The 21,832-nt window shown below is 33.6% G+C and overlaps 1 protein-coding gene and 1 pseudogene across 1 annotated transcript; both read left to right on the top strand.

The window, feature by feature from the left end:
- The first annotated feature begins 9,201 nt into the window (after nucleotides 1-9,201).
- LOC119520885 (olfactory receptor 8H1-like) lies at nucleotides 9,202-10,149 on the top strand. Its single transcript, XM_037818750.1, has one exon. The coding sequence runs from the start codon at nucleotides 9,202-9,204 to the stop codon at nucleotides 10,147-10,149; it is 948 nt and encodes a 315-aa protein (XP_037674678.1).
- Nucleotides 10,150-11,483: 1,334 nt separating this feature from the next.
- LOC119520883 lies at nucleotides 11,484-12,176 on the top strand (annotated as a pseudogene).
- The last annotated feature ends 9,656 nt before the right edge of the window (nucleotides 12,177-21,832 follow it).

The following is a 21,832-nucleotide window of genomic DNA, read 5'->3' as shown; positions in this document are numbered from 1 at the left end:
TTTTAGTCATGCACCATACATTCCATCTTAAGTAAACAAACAATGGTTCCTGTATAATCACATAGTTATCCATTCCCCGCCACCACTATCTATATAAGGATATTTCCATTTCTTCCACAAAGAAACAGAGAGTCGAAAAAGTAGGAAGATAAAAGGAAAAGGAAAAAAAGAAAAAAATGACAGCTAAAAAACAAAAGAAAAGATAAAATTAAAATAAAGTACAATAAAAAAATCAGACATCACCAGTGTTAAGAATCCCATACCCCTCCCTTATAACCCCCTCTTATAGGCATTTAGCTTTTGTATATTGCCTTTGTTACATTAAAGGAGGCATAATACAGTGTTTCTGCTAACTAGAAGCTCTAGTTTGCATTTGATTGTATTTTTCCCCAATACCACCCCATTTTTAACACCTTGCAAGGTTGACATTCATTTGTTCTCCCTCATGTAAAAACATATTTGTATATTTTATCACAATTGCTGACTACTCTAGGTTTCACTAAGTTATACAGTACCCTTCTTTATCTTCCTCTTTCCTTCTGGTGTTCCACATGCCCCTAAGCTTCTTCTTTCAACCATACTCACAATCATCTTTGTACAGTGTACTCATATTATTGTGCTGACTTCACCGAAAGTTGTGATCCAAACCTCTCACTCTTGTCTTTTTGTATCTGTCTGTAGTGCTCCTTTTAGTATTTCCTGTAGAGCAGGTATCTTGTTCAAAATCCCTCTCATTATCTGTTTGTCAGAAAATATTTTAAACTCTCCCTCATATTTGAAGGACAGTTTTGGTGGATATAAGATTTTTGGTTGGTGGTTTTTCTCTTTCAGTCTCTTAAATGTATCAAACCACTGCTGTCCCGCCTCCATGGTTTCTACTGAGAAATCTTCACATAGTCTTATCAAGCTTCCCTTGTATGTGATGGATCACTTTTCTCTTGCTGCTTTCAGGATTCTCTTTTTGACTTTGATGTTGGATAATCTGATTTTTAAGTGTCTTGGTGTAGGTCTATTCAGATATATTCTGTTTGGGGTATGCTGCACTTCTTGCACTTACGTCTTCCAGAAGAGATGGAAAATTTTCAGTGATTATTTCCTCCATTATTGCTTCTACCCCCTTTCCCTTCTCTTTTCTTTCTGGGACACCATGACATGTGCATTAATGTGCTTCATGTTGTCATTCAATTCCTCTATATGTTGCTCATATTTTTCCATTATTTTCCCTATCCATTCTTCTGTATGTAGGATTTCAGATGTCTTGTTCTCCAGTTCGTGAATGTTTTCTTCTGCCTCTTGAAATCTGCTGTTGTATGTCTCCATTGTGTTTTTCATCTCTTGTGTTGTGCCTTTCATTTCCATAGGTTCTGTTAGTTGTTTTTTCAAATGTTCATGTTCTTATGTCCATCCAGTATTTTATTTATATCCTTCATCTCTTTTGCGATATCTTTCCTCAACTCATTGAATTGGTTTTTTGAATTGATTTAACATAGCTATTTGAAGATCTTTAATTAGCTGTTTCAATACTTGTATCTCAGTTGAGAAGTATAAGTTTGTTCTTTTGACTGGACCATATCTTCATTTTTCCTAGTGTCATTTGCAGTTTTCTATTGTCTAGGCTTCTGGTTTCCTTGATTATCCCAATCATATTACCCCAGACCAGAACAGGCTCAGGTCTCAGTAGGAGGTTCTATTCAGTATCAGGTTTCCCCTAGGTTGTGTCCTAGAAGATTGACACACTTTTCTGTGAGGCCTCTAGATGCTACACTTCTCCTAACTTGCCCAGCAGCTGGTGCCTGTCAATCCATCACACCCTATTGGTGTAAAGAAGTGTTCTTTTAGTTTTCAGCAGACCCTCTCTTGGCCAGAGACTGAGTATGTCAGAAACCAGGCTTAAGTTATTTCTGGTTTGATTGTTTGCCCTCAGGCCCTAGGGTCTGAGTTCTGAAGAGAGGGCAGTCACTTGAGTTGGGCCCTGCCCCCCTCCTCTTAGGGAAGATACACCCCCTAGGGATTTATCTTCTGTGCTTGAATTACTCCTTTGCCTCTCTGGCTATGTCAACTCTACCCCTGCCTGGGTCAGGGTGCTGAGAACTGAAAATGCCTGAGGCTTTCTCCATTAAGCCACTCAGATGAGAGAGAAAAATAGGTGAAAGAGAGAAAGCCCCTTTTCAGAGCCAGCCCAGTTCCACAGTTTCACTTGTTTGCCAGAGATAGTATGTGGTCCTCTGTATTCCTTTGCTTGGGACACAGCTGTTTTCAGTATTCTAAGCTCAGCTGTCTCCAAAAGCCTCTGTATTTGTTTTCCATCAGCCCCACCTCCTCTCCACTGGGAGCAACCTCAGGGTACTTTGCTGCTTGTTAGGGTTTTATCTTCACTTGTAGCTTGTATTCAGCAGTCCACATTTGTTAATAAAACCCCAGTTGGAGCTTGGTTGAGTTTTATTCACTTGCTCCTGGCAGGGACTGCTTCTTTCTCCCAAAGTGAAGTTTTGCAGCTCAACCTTCCATGGGAGGAGGAGGGCCAGTTATGCAGTTTGTACTTACAGCACTTATCCTGTGATCTCAGCCATTCCACCCATTCCACGCTGGTGTACAATGTATGGACAGTCACAGTTGTCCCCCAACAGTTGTTTCAGGCTATTTAAAAGTTCTTGCAGGCTATTTACTAGTTGCTCTAGAGAACTAATTAATTCCACACCTCTCTATGCTGCCATCTTGCCCCATCTCTTCCTTTGTCTCTTTTAAGAGTTTTGGACTTGAAGTCTATTTTACCTAAGTATGGCTAACCCAGCTCTCTTTGGTGAGTATTTGTATGAAGTATTTTCAATCCTTTCACATTGAACCTGCTTGGGTTTTTGAATTTAAATGTACTCTCTCATAATCAGTATGTAGTTGGGTGATGATTTTTCAGCTTTGTGCCAGTCTCTACCTTTTCACTGAAGAGTTTATTCCATTTATGTTTAAAGTAGCTACTGAAAATGCAGAACTTTCCACTGTTTATGGGAATTGAATTGCCTCCCCTATTCATATGAATTAGATCCCCCTTCAGGGTTCTCCATTGTATGTCTTAAAGCCAGGAAATTTTTATCCCAGACTGCTTTAAATTTATTGTTTCTTACACTGCTTTCACTGCACTCTATTTCTGCCTGAAGTGCATGTACTGGAAGAGCAATACAGAGATAAGTGTTTTGATCAGGTTTTCAGGCTACAAATGAATAGATTGGAGTGGGCACACAAGCTCCTCTGTAAGGACATAGAATTTACTATGATCCCCCAGACACAGAACCAGGGACATACACTGAACATGCAGTTTGGTAAACACCATGCCAGGGATGGGTTGGAGAAGAGGCTAGATTAGTGCTACCTGTTTTAAGTTGTATTTTCTTAATTCAGTACTCACTCAGTTACTGCAATCATTTATATGTTTTCTGGAGTTTTGAGGAAAGGGATTTGTCAAGTTTTGCTAGTTTCTCAAAGTTTCTGTGTTTTGCCAGATACCTGGAGAGTATCCTGCCATCTTGTGTGCCTAGAAGCAATCATAATATTAAGTGCAAAAAAAAAAATTTAATGATGCAAATTTTATCCCCTAGAGGAATAATTATAATAAATGTAATGAAGTCCAACGGAGAGAATAAAATTTACTATAAATGTTGTATTAACCTTTTTAACCAAATTAAGCCTTATTAAGCCAGGAGAGAAGAATCAGAATTTCAAAAAAATCAGACACAAAATGAAAATAGCATATAAATAAAAATTATAAATGTAAGTGGAATAAACAGTCAAATTTAAAGCCCTGTAATTGACTCTATTACAAGGTAATCCCCAACTATATGATGTCTATAGGAAATAGGTAAATAGTAAGGGATGTAAAAAATATTTAATTGTAAAAGTAAGCATATAATACTACTGTACCATGTAGTACTATTAGGAATGTTAGACCTCTGTATTCCAGAGTAATGGACAAGAGTATAAAATTACAATAGAGCCAATTTTTCAGAAAATTATAAAATTCTTTAACACTGCTTCAAAACATAAACAAAATTCAACAGAATTAAATTGAGGAATAAAATTCTTTAAAAATAATGGCATTGAATGCTTGCCAGGAATGAAGCTCTAATTTTGTTCAAATGTAGAACAGAGAAGTCATGTTTCTTTTCTGTTTCTCACTTCTGATCTTTTGCCAAAATTATTTTACTATTAGAAATGATATATTGAAATCCCACCAATAAAAATTCAGTGATAAAGATTAGTCAAAAAATTAGTTTATGTTATTCTTTCTTTAATTCTTACTTATATTATTTGAAAGTTCACTTAGTGAATATTAAACCTTATTTCAATTCTGAGAAGAAAAACTCTCTCATGGTGATTTTGCTAGGAATAAGGAGACCCTATTGAGGTAGCATTGACAGACAATCTCCCTTAATGTCTCCTTTAGCTTAAACCATAGGATCACCTATTATTAAATAAATTGTTGCTGACTTTTTAATCTCTAAATATGGTTTTATTGGTATCACTGAATTTTTGATGAAGAGAATTGTGCTTCCATAAAAACAAATGTCTAATATGTTATTTTGTAACTCCTTGATCAATACCATCAAATACCCTCCTGAAATTCTAGAGTATAAACAAGTATTCTTGCATGAATTTCTTGCAAATCTACCTGAAACTCAATTTCATTATCATTAATTATTGCAAGATTCACTTCAAAGAATTTCACCTGTTTATATAGGGAAAATGAGCTTTTGTCCACTAAATTAATTATGAAATATTTGCCCACCTCAGAATGATATATATGTTCTTCTCTAATGTTTCTTTCTATATAATAAAAACCAATACCTAAAAATAATAAAACTAGTTGCACAATAATGGTTGTCACTGAATACAACAGTACATCTGCTATTTAGATGAATTAGGTGACATGATCAAATCTAAATGGAGAAACTCCACCATATTTTCCTTGTGAGGCCTCCAATATGCCCATTCATCAATGGGTGCACTCTTCCAGGAAGAAGTTAGTTACAGAGTACCATCCAATGCAAAATACATGAAATTGTGGATTTTACAAAAGTCTAATATAACATAATCAAGGTGTATTATAAATTATAAATTAATTATAAAATTAGGATGCTATTGAAAATACAGTGTGATAAAAATTATGTAAACACATAAGCATACATATAAATAAGCATTATATGCACAAAGGAAAATAATTGTAAGGAAATACATGTAAAGACTAAAAGTATTTATGAATGAGTTTCATTTTCTACTTTGAATTTTGTTGTATTTTAACTTTTGTGTAACAACAAATGTTTACTCTTCTGATTCACACTTTTAAATATAAAAATGTTTCATTGAAAAAATGTACTTTTCACTCTATGGTGGTTAATTTTCTGTCTTTAAGCCACAGGTTGAAACACCTTCTCTTTTTTACTCAATCATCAGTTAGGCATTGCAAATGAATACAAAAAAAAAATGCTCAACATTATGTGGTTTCCAACTGAGGAGAAACTCTCTGGTATATTCTTTCTTTCTGCTTTGCATTGATTGTATTTTTCCCCAATACCATCCTATTTTCAACACCTTGCAAATTTGGCATTCATTTGTTTTTATTCATGTGAAAACATTCTTATATTTGTACATTTAATTACAATCATTGACCACTCTAGGTTTCACTAAGTTATACAGCCTTAATCTTTATCTTCTATCTTTCCTTCCAGTGTCACACATACCCTCAACTTTCTTCTTTCAACTGTTCTCATAGTAATCTGTGCTCAATGTACTTACAATATTGTGCTACCATCACACAATATTGTGTGATGCATTTCTGGATATATACAATCAATCCTCTTGAACACTCTATACTCCTTCAGCATCAAATGCCTGCTTATATCTTCTTTCTATCTCATGATATCTTCATTTCTGCACTCTTCTCCAAACCTCTTTCCTGTCTTCCTATGTGCCTGTAGCACTTCCTGTAGTATTTCTTATAGAGGATGTCTCCTGTTCATGAACTCTCTCAGTGTCTTTTTATTTGTAAATATTTTAAATTCTCTATCATTTTTTGAAGAGCCATTCTGCTGGATATAGGATTCTTGGCAGTTATTCTCTTTCAGTATCTTGAAAATATCATACAACTGCCATCTAGCCTCTGTAGTTTCTGTTGAGGGATCCACCCTTAGTCTTAAAGAGCTTCCCTTATATGTGATTGATCACTTTCTTCTTCCTGATTTCAGAATTCTCTCTTTGCCTTTGACATTTGAAAATCTGATTAGTGTCTTGGAGTAGGTCTATTTGGATCAGTTTGGTTTGGGGTATGCTGTGCTTCTTGGACATGTAATTTTTGGCCTTTCTTTAGAGTTGGGAAACATTCATTGATTATTTACTCTATTATTCTTTTGGCTCCTTTTCCCTTCTCTTCTCCTTCTGGGACACTTATAATATGTATATTCATATGCTCCATGTTGTCATTCAGTTCCCTGAGGCCCTGCTCAAATTTTTCCATTCTTTTCACTATTTATTCTTTTGTGTGTAGGATTTCAGATACTGTCCTCTAGTTCACCAATTCTTCCTTCTGCTCCTCCAAGTCCACTGTTGTCTGTATCTGTTGGGTTTTTCATCCCTTCTATTGTGACTTTCATTCCATAAGTTCTGCAACTTGTGTTTTCAAGCTTGCAAATTCTTCCTTAGACCCAATGTCTTCTTTATATCCTTCATCTATTATTTTCACATTTTCTTTCAACTCATTGATTTGATTTAGAAGATTTGTTTGAACATCTTTAATTAGTTACTTCAACTCCTGTGTCTTAGTGGAGGTGTTAATTTTTTCCTTTGGGCCATATCTTCATGTTTTCAGATGTGGCTCATGATATTTTTCCTGTCTAGGCATCTCATTTTCTTTATTAGTTTATCCTGGAGGTTTTTTCCTGTCTTTTCCCTAGGGTTTTCTTGTTGGTTGTCTTTGATTGCTATCTTTTCTTTGTTTCTCTTACTGGCCACTTGTCAGATTGGCTCTGCCACCCCAGGATCCCCCTCCCAAATTAGATGCCCACCATGGCCTTCCACAGGGATGAGAGGTAAGCACCTGGCACCCCAGCAAGTACACTGTGTGTGGTAATACATATCTGCTGGCTTCCAGTGGTCCTCTGTTTCTCACTGGCCAGCAAGACCTGGGTTTGTTTTAGACCCCTGCTTTTACAGATGGATCATTCATATCTCTCAGCCAAAGCAGGAGCAGGTTTCCATACAGGGCATGTAGACCAGCTCCTTTGGTCCTAAGAAAGGATCTGGAGCCTCTTTTCAAGAGTGTTTCAATTCCCTTGCACCTTCTGGACTTTCCAGCAGATGGAGTTGTTTGGTAACTTAATTGTCCTCAGAGGCTGCTTTGCCCCTGATCACAGGCTGCATCTACACAGCCCATGAAACTGTGGGATCCTTGTGCCCTCACTTTGTTGCCTAAAATCTGAGTTGATGTGGGGCTCCTTCTGTGGTAGAGGACTCCCTCAGCTGACCCAGTACTCCAGCCATCCCTCAGGAAAGGAATCAGCTGCCTACTCCTTCTTCCCTCAAGTTGAGGAAAGGGCTTTCAGACTCAGGTCTGGATATAGTCTCTATCCATGTTTTCTCAGCCTCTTTGTCCCTCACCAACCTGGGCTTTGAAATACTCCCCAGTCCCCTAGGTCTTCAAATGGCAGGGCTATATATCACTGCTGTGAAGATTTTATAATCTGAGTCCCTGGTGGGAGTGGTCCTGTTTGCTGATTCTATGCCTTTTCCACACTAGACTGAACAAAGTGTAGAAGAGAGGACCGGCTGGTCAGGAACAAGATTTCTACCTGATACTTCTCTTTAATTCAGCATTTGCATGGTCCCTTTCCTGTCTATATCCTCCTCCAGAGTTTCAAACAATTCAGAATTGTCCTTTGTTTCTTTGACTCTCTGGAGAGAGTTTTCAGCAGCTGTTCATGTTGCCATATATATGTAGCTGATTATGTCACTCCGCTGGTACCTTCTTAACATGGCCACATTAATTTTGGAAACATGCCAACCCGTCTTCCTTAGAAATTCATACCATGGATGACCAAATGTTGCATTACCATCACTCTTCAAAATAAGAGGTGCCAGGGCATCATCAGGGTGAAAAGCAAGGTTTACTCTCTTCTGTGTTCCCAGTAGCTTCCAGGTATGTATGTGAGACATAATTTCCTGGTATACTTTCTATTCAACCAGGACTTGTATAAAAAAAAATGCAGGCACAAAAGTAAAACACAAATTATCTCAAAGGATGCAATATATCACAGAAATTTCAGGCCCCTTGTATGGTTTACATATTTTATTCATGAGAAAAACTGGATGTAGATAAAGTCTAGACTGGTGGCTCATGTTAAGTATCATTCTCAAAGTTAGAGTGTTTTAGTTTATCTCAAAAAATGGGGGTATTATTAGAAGGACAGGCATATATATATACACACATATCATTTAGGCCACATCTATGTAGTGCCTAGATTGCAGAAATACAAATATGGAACTGATGGAATCAGAGTCATCAAGTAATGTATGCATATATATGTATATGGTATATTTTTGGAAGAAATGATTTTAAATAATCACTTAAACCATATTTATTAAAAATTAATAATAATATACAATCTACAGTGTTAATATAGCACATTAAAAAAGCCTAAGGTTCTCCTTTCTGATCTGCCATTTATTGAAATAATTTTTGAATACAAGCACACAGTAAATGCTGCAAAACCTTTTCTATCATTGTTTCTTATATATCTAAATTTTTTTATGTTTTTCTGAAATTAATTATAAGTAGGAAAAAGTGTTGTGTGCTTGATCCCTGTACTCAAAAATCTTGGAAGAATCATGGCCAACAGTTATTGGTGTTACCTGGATAAGTTACTTGACTTTCTGTGTACTTTTTCTCCTCTAAAAAATGTTGTGTTAAGATCATTCTAGTTATGCAATATATATAAGCTCTTATTATATATTATTCAATTGATGATTTATACATAATATTTATTTGGCAGTCAAACTAAGCTTTTTCTAGTCATATTTTGCAATCTCCACTTTATTATGAATTTTAATAATCACTACACTAATTTTTTAAAATATCAGATCATTCAGATAATAAAAAACTTTTTGAAGTCATTCATCTTTCACCTATTATTTCTCAACAGTTTACAACAGTTGATTGCTATGGGGAGTTGGAATAACACAAATGTGCCTGGCTTCATTCTTATGGGATTGACAGACTGTGAAGAGATCCAGCAGGTCCTCTTTTTGCTGTTTCTCCTTATATACCTGATTACTCTGCTGGGAAATGCAGGGATGATACTGATAATTTTCTTGAATCTCCAGCTTCACACCCCTATGTATTTTTTTCTCAGTCAGCTCTCATTCCTTGACCTCAGTTACTCAACAGTCATCACACCTAAAACCTTAGAGAACATACTGACTTCAAACAAGTATATTTCATTCATGGGCTGCTTCACCCAGATGTACTTTTTGGTCTTCTTGGGTGTCACTGAATTTTACCTTTTGACTTCAATGGCCTACGATCGCTATGTAGCTATCTGCAATCCTCTTCAATACCCAGTTGTTATGTCTATGAGATTCTGCTGTGCCCTCATCACTGTGGCCTACGTGACTGGCTTTACTAACTTCTTGGTCAATGTTCTTTTCATGAACACTTTGCATTTCTGCAGCTCCAATGTAATCCATCACTTTTTTTGTGCCACAACCCCAATTTTAGCCCTGTCCTGCACTGAAACTCATGATACTGAAATCATGATATTCATTTTATTTGGCTTTACTGTAATGGTATCTCTTCTCACAATCTCTGTGTCCTATGTGGCCATTCTCTCTACCATCCTGAAAATCAATTCCACTTCAGGAAAGTGGAAAGCCTTCTCTACTTGTGCATCTTACCTCCTGGGAGTCACAATCTTTTACAGCACTACAGTTTTTACTTATTTAAAACCAAAGAGATCCTACTCCTTGGGAAAGGATCAAGTGGACTTTGTGTTTTATACAATGATGATCCCTATGCTGAATCCACTCATTTATTGTCTTAGGAACAAAGAAGTGAAAAATGCTCTCATTAGAGTCATACAGAAGAGAGAGGGCTCTAGGCAATTGAAATGACAGTGGCATGAACATTCAAGCTCATATACGTATTTGGTATTTACTTGGTCTCTCTTTAAATAGGATAGTATCCTTTAATCAGTTTGCATTTCTTTTGACCCATCATCTACCTAACCATACATTATCTGGAAAGTTTCCAAAAAAACATTCTTTGAAATCTGCATAGTAATGGGAATTCATGAAGTAATTATTGAAATTGTGGTATATATATACCATATTGTCCTCCAAAAGTGTTTTTGTTTTGTTTGTTTCTTTTTGAATTGTTTCATAGAATTTGTGAGACATGCTCTGATTTCATATAATTTCATTACGGAGAGCACTTTCAAAAGATCCTTTCATTCTGTAGAGGAGCAATATAGCAAAATATAAAGAGTACTGCTTTGGAAAAGACAATCCAGGATGGAGTTTTTAGATCTGCCAGTTTTTTAGCTGTATATCCCTTAGGATGTCATTGAAACTATAAATCTAGTTTCCTCATATATACAAGAAAAAGAATAATTTTAAATACATAGAGTTACAAATATTAAATCATATGATGAATTGAAGTGTTTAATGCAGTACTAATAAATTTTGGCCACATCATCTGAATACTTATATACTTGCAAAATTTTGAATATTAAATGACTTTTGTTTTTAAAATATTTCCTAGTGCTTTTCACATACTTTTGTTTATTCTCATTCTTTAACAAACAGCTGAACTCAGCACTTCAAATGTGGTCTTAGACCAAAGTAAAATACTGTGAAAGAATGAAGTTATAGAAAAAAAGGATATATGATCATTGAAGAAAATTTGGAAAATATTTAAAAACATTTTAAAATTTAAACCATTTTTGATAGTTTTTTTTCACAGTCTTCTGGATTAATCTTATTAATGTGTATGCATATATTGCATATATATAATTTTTTTGCCATATTCCTTTTTTTCTGCTTTCTGTTTCCACTCATCCTTAACATCTCTGTTAATTCCTGTCATTGAATCTTCTGAATTGAATATTTTCTTAATGCATAAGCAAAATCAAGAATTTTACCTTGAAATGCTTTAAGATCTGAAGTTTATGAATTCATCGGGTTGAATATATGCTTACTATAATATCTGTTTTGCCTCTACCTGTTAACTGTTTCAAAACCCTACCATACTGTGATGTGTCAGCAAGCTTAAAAAAATACTTTTTTACTTAATTTTTGATAAGATTAAAAATAATTCAGGTACATGCTTGAGCACATGCCCAGGGGAGGGAGGGTTGGAACTCCTGCTCCTTGCTCGCTAGTCCCCAGCTGCAACCTGAGCTGGCTCCTTCTCACTTCCATTTCCAATGGTGGATGCCCTGTCATGCATGTGAGGCAATAACATGTCAGCCCCACTGCCCGCCATTGTGTCCACCACCCACAGGGCCACCGCAGTGGTTATTTTTCTTTATGGATTGGGAGACACAGGGTATGGATGGGCAGAAGACTTTGCAGGTATCAGAAGTTCACATATCAAATATATCTGCCCGCATGCACTGGTTATGCCTGTTGACATTAAATATGAATATGAGTATGCCTTCTTGGTTTGATATTATTGGACTTTTGCTCCATTCGCAGGAAGATGAACTTGGAACCAAACAGGCAGCAGAAAGCATCAACTTTTTCACAGACCAAGAGGTGAAGAATGGAATTCCTTCTAGCAGGATTATTTGGGGAGGATTTTCCCAGGGAGGAGAGTTGTCTTTATATATTGCTCTTACCGCACAGCAGAAATTGGAAGATGTGATTGCACTCAGTTTCTGCCTTCCACTTTGGGATTAGTTTCCACAGGATCCTGTCAGTGGTGCTAATAAAGATATGTCTATTCTCCAATGCCATGGCTGTGACCCTTTAGTTCCCCTAATATTTGGTTCTTTTACTGCTTAAAAGCTAAAAACTTTTTGGTAAATCCCACCAATGTAACTTTCAAAACCTGTGGGGGCTTGACGCATAGTTCACATCACCAGGAAATGATGGATACTGAGCAACTCATTGATAAAGTCCTACCATAAGTTGATTGACATCACTAAGAGGCCTTAGGTAGAAGTACACCAGCATCATTGCAGTAGAGTAGAAACTTTTAAATGTTCACATTCCTGAAACTTCTCATTTGTAGTGTTAGAATGCTTTGCATATACACACCAATGACACAGACTAAATAATGTCTCCACATGGGAAATGTATGTTCTTTTAAGTTTCTATTCATGCATCTGTATAATGTTAAACCAGAGTAATATGGTACTAAAATAGTTTAAGCATCTGGCTTCTTTTCCCAAATGTAATTCAGAAAAATAAAATACTGCAACTAGAATATTTATTACATCATTTAAAAATAGTTAGTATACTTAAAGAAAATTTGTTCAGGTATAAATGAGTAATTAAGATATAAATGATTTAAGTTCACTGTAACTTAGACTATGGATTTATTCCAAAACTGCCTAGCCACCATAGAGTGGTTGTATTTTTATATATGTGTTCATATACACATAATAATTGTAATACAAAATAAGGTGGTATTGATATACATCAAAATGATAATACAAAATGAGATGGTGTTATATTCTTCCTAATAATAGGGATAATACCTTTAAGTGTTAATGAAAAAGTAATATTGCTCTCCTCAACTAATGGACCTTTTGTTTGGGGGACCAGACTTTTTTTTCCCTATCATTTCCATTTAATACTCTTTTCTCCTCTCTAGAAAAAGACATGTGTTCTTCCTTTATTATCCTTCATAGGAGACCAAATATTGCTTCCCTTCCATAGACATCAGGTGTTAATAAATGTTGTAATTTGACATTCTGAATCATGGACATATGGTATCTATGATGTATTTTTACTTATAATGAAACCAGACATCACTTAAAACTTCTGTAGTACTTCTTCATTCAACTGTATCTTCGTCCAAATTCAGACTTACTCAGTTATTTAGAATCTTTATGTGCAGGGAACAAGAATGGTCCTGTGATTTTAATTTTATGTAATGAACTGTAAAATAATTAGATCATACTTTAGTATCTTCTGAAATATTTAAGAATTGCACCTAAAAATTCTAATTTCTAAAGTGATTTGATCTAAGAAGATTCTCCTTGTAATATACTGTTTTGTTTTACTTACTTTGTATGTGTTTGAAACCAGCTACTGTGGAAAATTAGAAACCTTTAGAAAATTTGCTTTATTTTTATCTGCCAATGAACTTTAGAGTTTTGACTTTAGTCAAATGCTTTTTTAAATTAGTTTTTTTTTTTGCATACATAAAAATAGCAATCCTTTGGTTTTATATAGACAATATTTTCAGATTACTGGTAAAAATTATTTGAAAACAAATTTCTGGGTGATAAAGGGTAGTCAGAACTTGATACATATGGTATAATTACCACATGGTTTAATATTTAATTGAAGTGTGTTGTTGGTGTCCTTGAATTGTTAATTTTGGGTCTGTATTCCAACTGATGAAACAGTGTTGGGATTGCATCTGTGAATGGGTGCTAATTGATAATGGAAATAATTTGGCAGTGTACAATAAAGAATGTTAATAATTAAGCCATATGTTTATGTCTGGATTTAAAACTTCTAAACAATCATTTACAAATGTATTGCCTTTTATTTTGAAGAATATAAACAGTTATTTTCAGTTATATAAATTAACATCTTATTTATGGTAATATATCTTATTCCATTGAAAAATTTTCTGTTGTGTGAGAAAATGTAAATCTTTTCCACTGTTTGCATCAATGTGAAATAAAATTTGATTCTGACTTTCAGAAAAAAATCATTTCCTTTCTCCTCATTTCTATAAGTTTGTTATATTCTTTAAAAGGAAATAAATTCTTGAGTTAAATCCTTGGCTCTTTTAAAAAAGAAGTAATACAGAAAATTGGAAATCTAAGAATTGACAATGAATTCAAATTTTGTGAAAACCAATAAATTTTAGTCAGGTAGGATGCTAAAATTTTCCTTAAAAATTCCTCTACATAATCTGGAATTGCAGTTTGGATATACTCTATTAAATGCATATTTAAGAAAGTATGTTTTCTGCATTTATCAGTTGTTTGATTATTTTTTGTCTAATCTTATAAAATGGTTATCAGATATATTTTAGCATTCAAGTGATTTGTATTCTTTAGTTTATATTAATGTTTTCATTGTGGAATTATATTTGTCCATTTTCCTAAATGATATCTGAGTGTTTAAAAAAAATTCAGCCTCTGTTCTTTTCACCAGTATGTCACTATTCATTAATTTATTCAAGTAATTAATAAATTTCCTTCTAAATCCTGAATTTATATGCAAATTTAATTTATTTAATTTAATTTATTATAACTGATATCCATGTAAATTACTATAATATGATTAAATTTTTTTCCAAGCTGTATGTTATTTGCTATCTATATTTATGGCAATTCTTTTTTATTTGCAATTTGAAATGTCTTTGCTAAGCCTTTATTTATTAACAACATGCTTTTTGACTAATTTCTTATCTTGTACATGCTTTGTGTCTTTTCTTATGTTCATAGGTCTTCACATTTTCTGGTCTTTTTTATGAATTGTTTTGGCCCTAATTTAATTTTTGTACATGTCTTATGATTTAGAAAATATATGCTGTTGGTTTGTGCTAGCAATTATGGTCAACAGATTCTCTAATTTTTCAGACAGTAACAACTTCAGGAACTGCTTATATTTTTATTAAATTCAGACTACACATCCTTTTATTGTATATTCTAGAAAGCATTTATAATAGTATTAAATAAATGTGCTATAAACTTTGGACAATATGAAAACACTAGACTATTTACATTGTCCCCCTGTCATCCCTATTTATATCATTATACATCATATTTTATATAAATTTTGGTCTGAGGTAGTTTTGAGACTAAATCTTTGTTTGTGGTGAAATTGTATAAGAATTGTAAAAGTAGAACTCTTTAAATTATAAAGAAAATAAGACTGAAGTAGAGCATAACAAATTACCAATAAGAGCTTTTGTTTGCAAATGATTGATGTAATATAATAATGGCATAAAGTAGATTACATTTGCTGAGCACCTATGTAAAATGAAAGATCTCAGTCAGGGAAAGAAAGTTTTTCTCAGGAGATTTGATTGTGCTGTGGAGAGAGTCAAGGCACCTATTTTAATCAGTTACAGGCTGTCTTGATGTACAAAATGGATTAGAAACAGAACGGCTCAGCAAAGGGGAAGTTATCCATGGATGTGCAGATGCACATTTTTGCTGACTACTGTTTATGGGTGGCTCTTTTCCATCAAGTAGCCCTGGGTTCCAGGTTTCTTCTATATTGTTTGTCTCCCATCTCCCAAGACATTGTTCTTTTTTGCAGATATTAAGAGGATTTTCATAGATCTCTGTCCATATTCAAGTCTGAGGGAAATGTGTGGTTTTCACATTGGGAAAAGAATTTCTTTACTTTTTTTTTTCATATGGATTGTTTTTAGGGAAAATATAAAGTTCATGCAAATATACAGAATGTTCAGGTTGCCCATTTTTCTGGTGTTAACATCTTTAAGTAATTGTACATTTCATCTAAATTATTAAATTTAACAAAAGGATATTATAGCATTTTATTACTATCCTTTTAATATTTGAATGTAACATTAATGTTATACCTTTTTCATTCCTTGTATTGACATTTTGGACTTCTGTTTTCACAATGGTTACTCTAGAAATTATTAAATTTTGAGTAGGAGGATCCATTCATCTTGGCCAATCTGTATTTTTGTCAAAAATTTTTACTTTTATATGTGTCTCAGACCTCACAATGAATCAACACAGTTTTTTTAGACACCTTTTTAAATATAATAATTTTTAAAAATCCAATATTCAATATATTTACCTTCAGTTTTACATAATTGTGTTATTACTTCTTTGAGTTCCAAGGTTCCTTGTTATCACATTCTTTCTGCCTGAAACTTTTGAAGCACCTGCCAGCTAGTTGGAAATTATTTCTGTATGTGTGTGTATGTTTATTATCCTGAAAATGCATTTTTAAAGTTCTATTTGAAAGATATTTCAGCAGGTAGTCACATATGCAATAACAGTTATTATTTTTAAGTATTTTGAACTCCATATTTTCTGGCTTATATCATTTTTGATGACAACTGTTATAATTCTCATCATTTTTCTTCTGTATGTGATATGTGTTATCCTCTGAATTCTTTTATAATTTTCTACTTATATTTGTTTTTCAGCCTATAGACCAAAAACTCTAGAAGTGTTCTTGTTGTTTGATTTTCTGTTTGTGTTTAACCTCCCTAAAGTCCTTTAGCATTCATGAACTGGGAGTATGAAGTCTTTCCTTATTTTTAGAAAAGTTTTGTTCACTATAACCTTAAATATTTCTTCCTATGCACTTTCTCTATATTTTTGTTGTAGTACTCTAAATATACGTATATTGTACTGTTTGATATTTTCCCACAGATCTTGGACACATTTTACCCCCCCCCACTTTATTTCGTCTTTAACATTTTTTTCTATTTTGTTAATTCCTATTGGCTTAACATCAGGTTCACTGATTCTTTCCTCATCTGCATTTACTGTACTCATGATCCTGTTGATGGAAATTTTTTGTTTCTTATACTCTATATGTGCTTTTTAAATGTTCTATTTCTGGCAATTCAGTGGACACTAAATTATAATTCCATCCCTGTGATAAAATTTCTCATTTATTCAAGAATGTTGTTTATTCTCTCCATTAAAACTTTTAACTTAGTAATTGCCAATAGTCTTTAGCCAAAGACAACCAAAACATCTATGGGTGAACAATTTGGTTTTATTAGTGATTGCAGTAAGTAAAGACACATTGCCTTGTTAAAATGTGAAGTTTTTAAATAACAGGGGTTTAGAAAGAGCCTATTATAGGATTTAGGCTACATTTGGGTAACTAAAGAGAGGGTACAAGGAAGCAAAGGTTTGCTAATCAATTGAGTACAGTCAGAAAGCAGGAGCAATTCTATGGTTGAGCATGTCAATAAATTGTATCTATTGTATTATTTGGTAATGTAATGGCAATTCCTGTTCAGTAAAAAAGTGAAGGAGGATATTTAGTATTTCATAGGTTGTACAGTGACCTTGTCTTTAAGTCTCCCATCTTTCTCCTAGTCTTTCTTAAAAACAATTGGTAGAGACCTGCTGAAAAAAAATTCTTTGTGAATGGAAACCCTTAGAACTAGGGCTCACTGCTTTTCCCAGTTGACACTATAGCCTACATTTAATTTCTTTATTTTATAATTTTAAAAATTAATTTCTTAATTTTATAGTATTTATCTGTGTTATTCCTATCTGCTTGTAGAGTGGCCACATCTTTTTCCCTCCATCTGTCCCATGTGTAACAATTCATTTGTTCCATCTCCTCTTTGAGGGTCTTGCCTCTCCTTGCTATTCAATTTCTTTGATATTTCCAACCTCATCTTTCAGATAGGCTCATGAAAACTTACAATTTGATAAAATAATGGCTTTTTAGAATTGTTAGAGCTGATGAAATGTTCTTTGCAGATTTTACATCCTACTTCCTAAGTAGAAGTGGAATTTCTATATATATATATATACATATATATATATATATATATATATATATATATATAATAGTATTGCAACTTGAAAATGTAATGGAACCTCTGAGTCATTGTAGGTATAACTGATCTCACAGATTTACTTTTACAACCTTCTCCTCCTCCTCCTCTTTTTTCTTCTTCTTTTAATATCTTTGTTATTGATCACACATGCTAAAATGCAGCAAACTACATGTATCAACCAATTGAATGATTTGTCAAAAGCAGTGGAAACTAATTTTCTAATATTATTACATAGTTTCCTTTATCTCTCCATTTTTGACATTGAATAAATGAAGACCTTTACTACTTCACATGGCATTTTCTGGAGGCCTGATAATGAATTAGGCAAAGTAGAAAGATCACTTTGTTGTTTAATTCTATGTACTAAAGTGCTTAGAATAAGGGAATCTACAGCCAGGAAATTTAGTTCCAATCCTGGTATCAGTCTTAAGAGCAGTATGAACTTGATCACAGTACTTATATTTTGTATGCCTCTTTTTCCTCAACTGTCATTAAAGGTAATAGAACCACCTCTTAGAGTTATGCTGTAATACATGGCTTAGTATATTTAATGCATTTATATAATGTCCAATAAACAAATGACCACATATAAGTGCTAACAATTGCTACTATTACTTGTTCTGTGACTTCTCATCCACTTAAAAAATAATTTCTGAATAAACTATATATTTCAGGTAATAAGATTCACCCTGGGGATACAACTGTGTGGAAAAACAGACAAAATTACTGTTTCATTGAAAATTGCAGGTTCTGTTCAGTAGTAGGGCTGGATGATAATCAAATATTCACAACAAATATTAAATGATGACTTTGCCAAATGATATGAAATTGAGTTTCCATGGGTCAAGAAAATCAATGATCTCATGTATAAGAGAAAGATAACTGAGCTGAGATAAGAACAGTAACAAGTTATTAACTTGGAGTAAATATGCCATGATTTGATATTGACTGTTAAGAGAAAATAACATGAGACTACTAGTTTTCACAATTTGGATTCTACTTCTAAGGATAAAATGTGGGAGGATAGTGAAATTTCATGCATATTGACTTGAAATCTATTTTTGTCATATATGCTGAATGAATTATTGGTCTGAAATCTTTAGGCATAAGTGAGTGTATCCTCGTTCCTAGTGCTCACCTTATCCTTTCCCAAAGAAATATTATTTTAGTTAATTTGAGAGAATAATAATAGAACTTTACAATTTTAAAACTCTTATGTGAATGGTAAAAGCCTTTAAAAAGAACCCTAGAATGCTGCAAATGTTTCAGTTTCTTTGAGATGGATATTTAGAATTACTTTTGAAGTAGTTTTTTTGTTTTTTATTCCAGAAAAATCTTCTCAAAAGATCATAATCAGGAAGGTAAATTTTAAGATGTTGTGCCTCCAAGTAGCTTAATTTCTTTATAAGGCAATATGTTGCTCACATTATACATCATTTGTGCATCTGCAAATTTGTTTGTTGTCATTTTTAGAGGAATTTTGAGTGCATATTTAAACCGTACACTGATATCAAACGTGCTTTTTCTGATAGAGACATATGAGCTCTCTTTGTATAATCAGTTAGAAACTGAAGTCCTGAAAATTATTGTATTTGGTAACAAACTCACATTTAAGAATTAACTCTTTGATTACTTTGTCCCAATGTAATCAAAGAGTTGGAGTCATAGAACAAGCATCATTGCTGGGACAAGAGTGAATTTCTTTTCTTCCACAGCAGTACAGCCACTGTGGAAGACAGTTGAAAGTATCTGAGAAAACTAAACATCAATCTACAATCTGGCAATTATACCTCTCAGTATATACTCAGAAGATTGGAAAGCAGTGACATGAACAGACATTTGTAAACCAATGTTCCATGTAGTATTGTTCACAATTGCCAAGAGGTGGAAACAATCCAAGTGTCCTTCAACAGATGAGTGGATAAACAAAATGTTGTATATGCATATCATGGAATACTGTGCAGCAGTAAGAAGGAACAAGGTCCTGAAACATATGGCAACAAAGATGAACCTTGAAGAAATAATACTGAGTGAAATGTCAGACACAAAATAAGAGACATTGTATGTCACCAACTTCTCTGAATTCCATAAGTAATGTAAAATTGATGTCTTATAATATAGAATTTTATGGAACTAGTGATAAACAGAAGCTTGTGAGGGGGAATGATAATCTAATATGTTCAGATATGTTAATAATGATGAATTCAAAAGTATGAGAATGGATAGAGGTGATGATTGTTTGTTAATGGGATTATAAGTATCAGAGCTGTGCTGAAGGTGAATAGGTAAAAAAAAGAGTGAATTTCATTGAAAGAAAAGTAAATTTACACTCCTATATGGGTTCTTCAAATAAATTGTGGAACAAAAATGAACAAGGCAGAATAAGGTAAAACATTTCTCTGTGATTTGTTCATAAATTGTAAATTTTGGAATGATGATTAATGCAAGTTCAAATCTCATAGATTTGAGGATAAATTTGAGGATAAATGCAGCAACAGCAACTGAGAAAGGATTTAACATAATATGAACTCCTAAAGTTAAGTTAGCTTTTTGAGATCTTGGAACATTTGTACATAGCCTGTTTCAAATTATTCTTTATGATCTAATTTTATGTGTTCTTCCAGGGCATTAATTATACACTCAGTAAATATTACCATATCATCTTCATATATTTTTGGCAGATTTAGAATAGGTCTAATCAATTCTGTTTGGATAGTGAGAAGGAAATAATGGAATAAAAATCTATAGTGTTGAATTAAACAGTGCAAAAGTCATATCCAGACAATGGAACTGAGAGTGTGAGTGCACACAAAGCAAGTGCATAATTTTTTGGATGTCTTTCACAGAGATTCCAGAAGATGAATTAATTTCACAATGAGAGCAGAACTTACTATAAACAATGTAAGGTTATATCTAGCCAGAGAATCCTGAGGACAAGAACTCTTATTATAGTTAGTGAAAATCACAATACACAAATACTAACAATATCAACATGTTTATCAATGAATGTTTAGTATGGATCAGTTTGAACATAGTCATAAGTATATAAAATACACAATTAATGTACATTTATAAAATGCTAAGTTGGAGGAGTCATTAATGTTTTCTTTGTAAATGTTCTAAGAAATGAAAACAGCCTTAAGAACTAGATGTTTTTATTTTCCTTAATTACTGATTGATGAGATATGGACTGACCCCCAACATTCTTTTCCATTTTATTCAATTCTAAAAGTGCACTTTAGTTATGACCTCAAGTTTTTCATTGCCCTTTTAACATCCTTGTTCCTTAAACTGTAGATATTGGGATTTGGCATGGGAATCACAACAGTGTAAAATAGAGACTCTATCATACCATGGTCCAAAGTATAGTTGTGACTTGGCCTCATGTACATAAAGAGGACACTCCAGTTAGGTGAGAACTGCAAGTGGATAAGACTTGTCATCTCCCTTCAGTACAACATATCTTCAGAATGGCTAACAGAATAAATGCATAGGAAATCAGAACTATCACTATACTGGTTATCTCAATAGAGCCCACAATAGAGCCCATCAAAGTAGAAACTTGATGTGAATGTCAGAAACATGAAGTATCCAGGAGAAGAGGGATGCCACAAAATAGATGTTTAATTTCTTTGGATGAACAGGATAGGCAAATGGTGGCCACTATGTATATACTAGCATCCAAAATGCCACCAACATAGGAAGCAAAGATGAATGGCATAGACTCAGGGTAACGTGTTCATTGAATACAGCAGTGGATTGTAGATTCCTACACAGTGATCATAAGCCATAGCAGACAAAAGAAAACTTTCTGAGTCTAAAAATTAACAAAAATTAGCATTTGTATTGCACATCCAAGAAAGAGAAATGGCTTTATTTTCTTCCTGGAAATCAACTAACATTTTGGAGGTGACAACAAAAGAATAGTAGGCATCCAAGAAATGTCACTTCTCAGAAAAAAAGTATATGGAGCTGTTGAATGGGAAATCCCCAATGTCCAATAAAACCTTCCCCAAATATCCTATTTCAATTAAAAAAAGATTTCTGTAAATAGTAAATACAGAGAGAATGTGAGATCAATATTATTTG

This window comes from Choloepus didactylus, chromosome 26 (genome assembly GCF_015220235.1).
Source record: "Choloepus didactylus isolate mChoDid1 chromosome 26, mChoDid1.pri, whole genome shotgun sequence".
In the NCBI taxonomy this organism is placed as follows: Eukaryota; Metazoa; Chordata; class Mammalia; order Pilosa; family Megalonychidae; genus Choloepus; species Choloepus didactylus.
The sequence above is the reverse complement of the archived record's forward strand: the minus strand, read 5'-3'. Positions and strand labels throughout refer to the sequence as shown.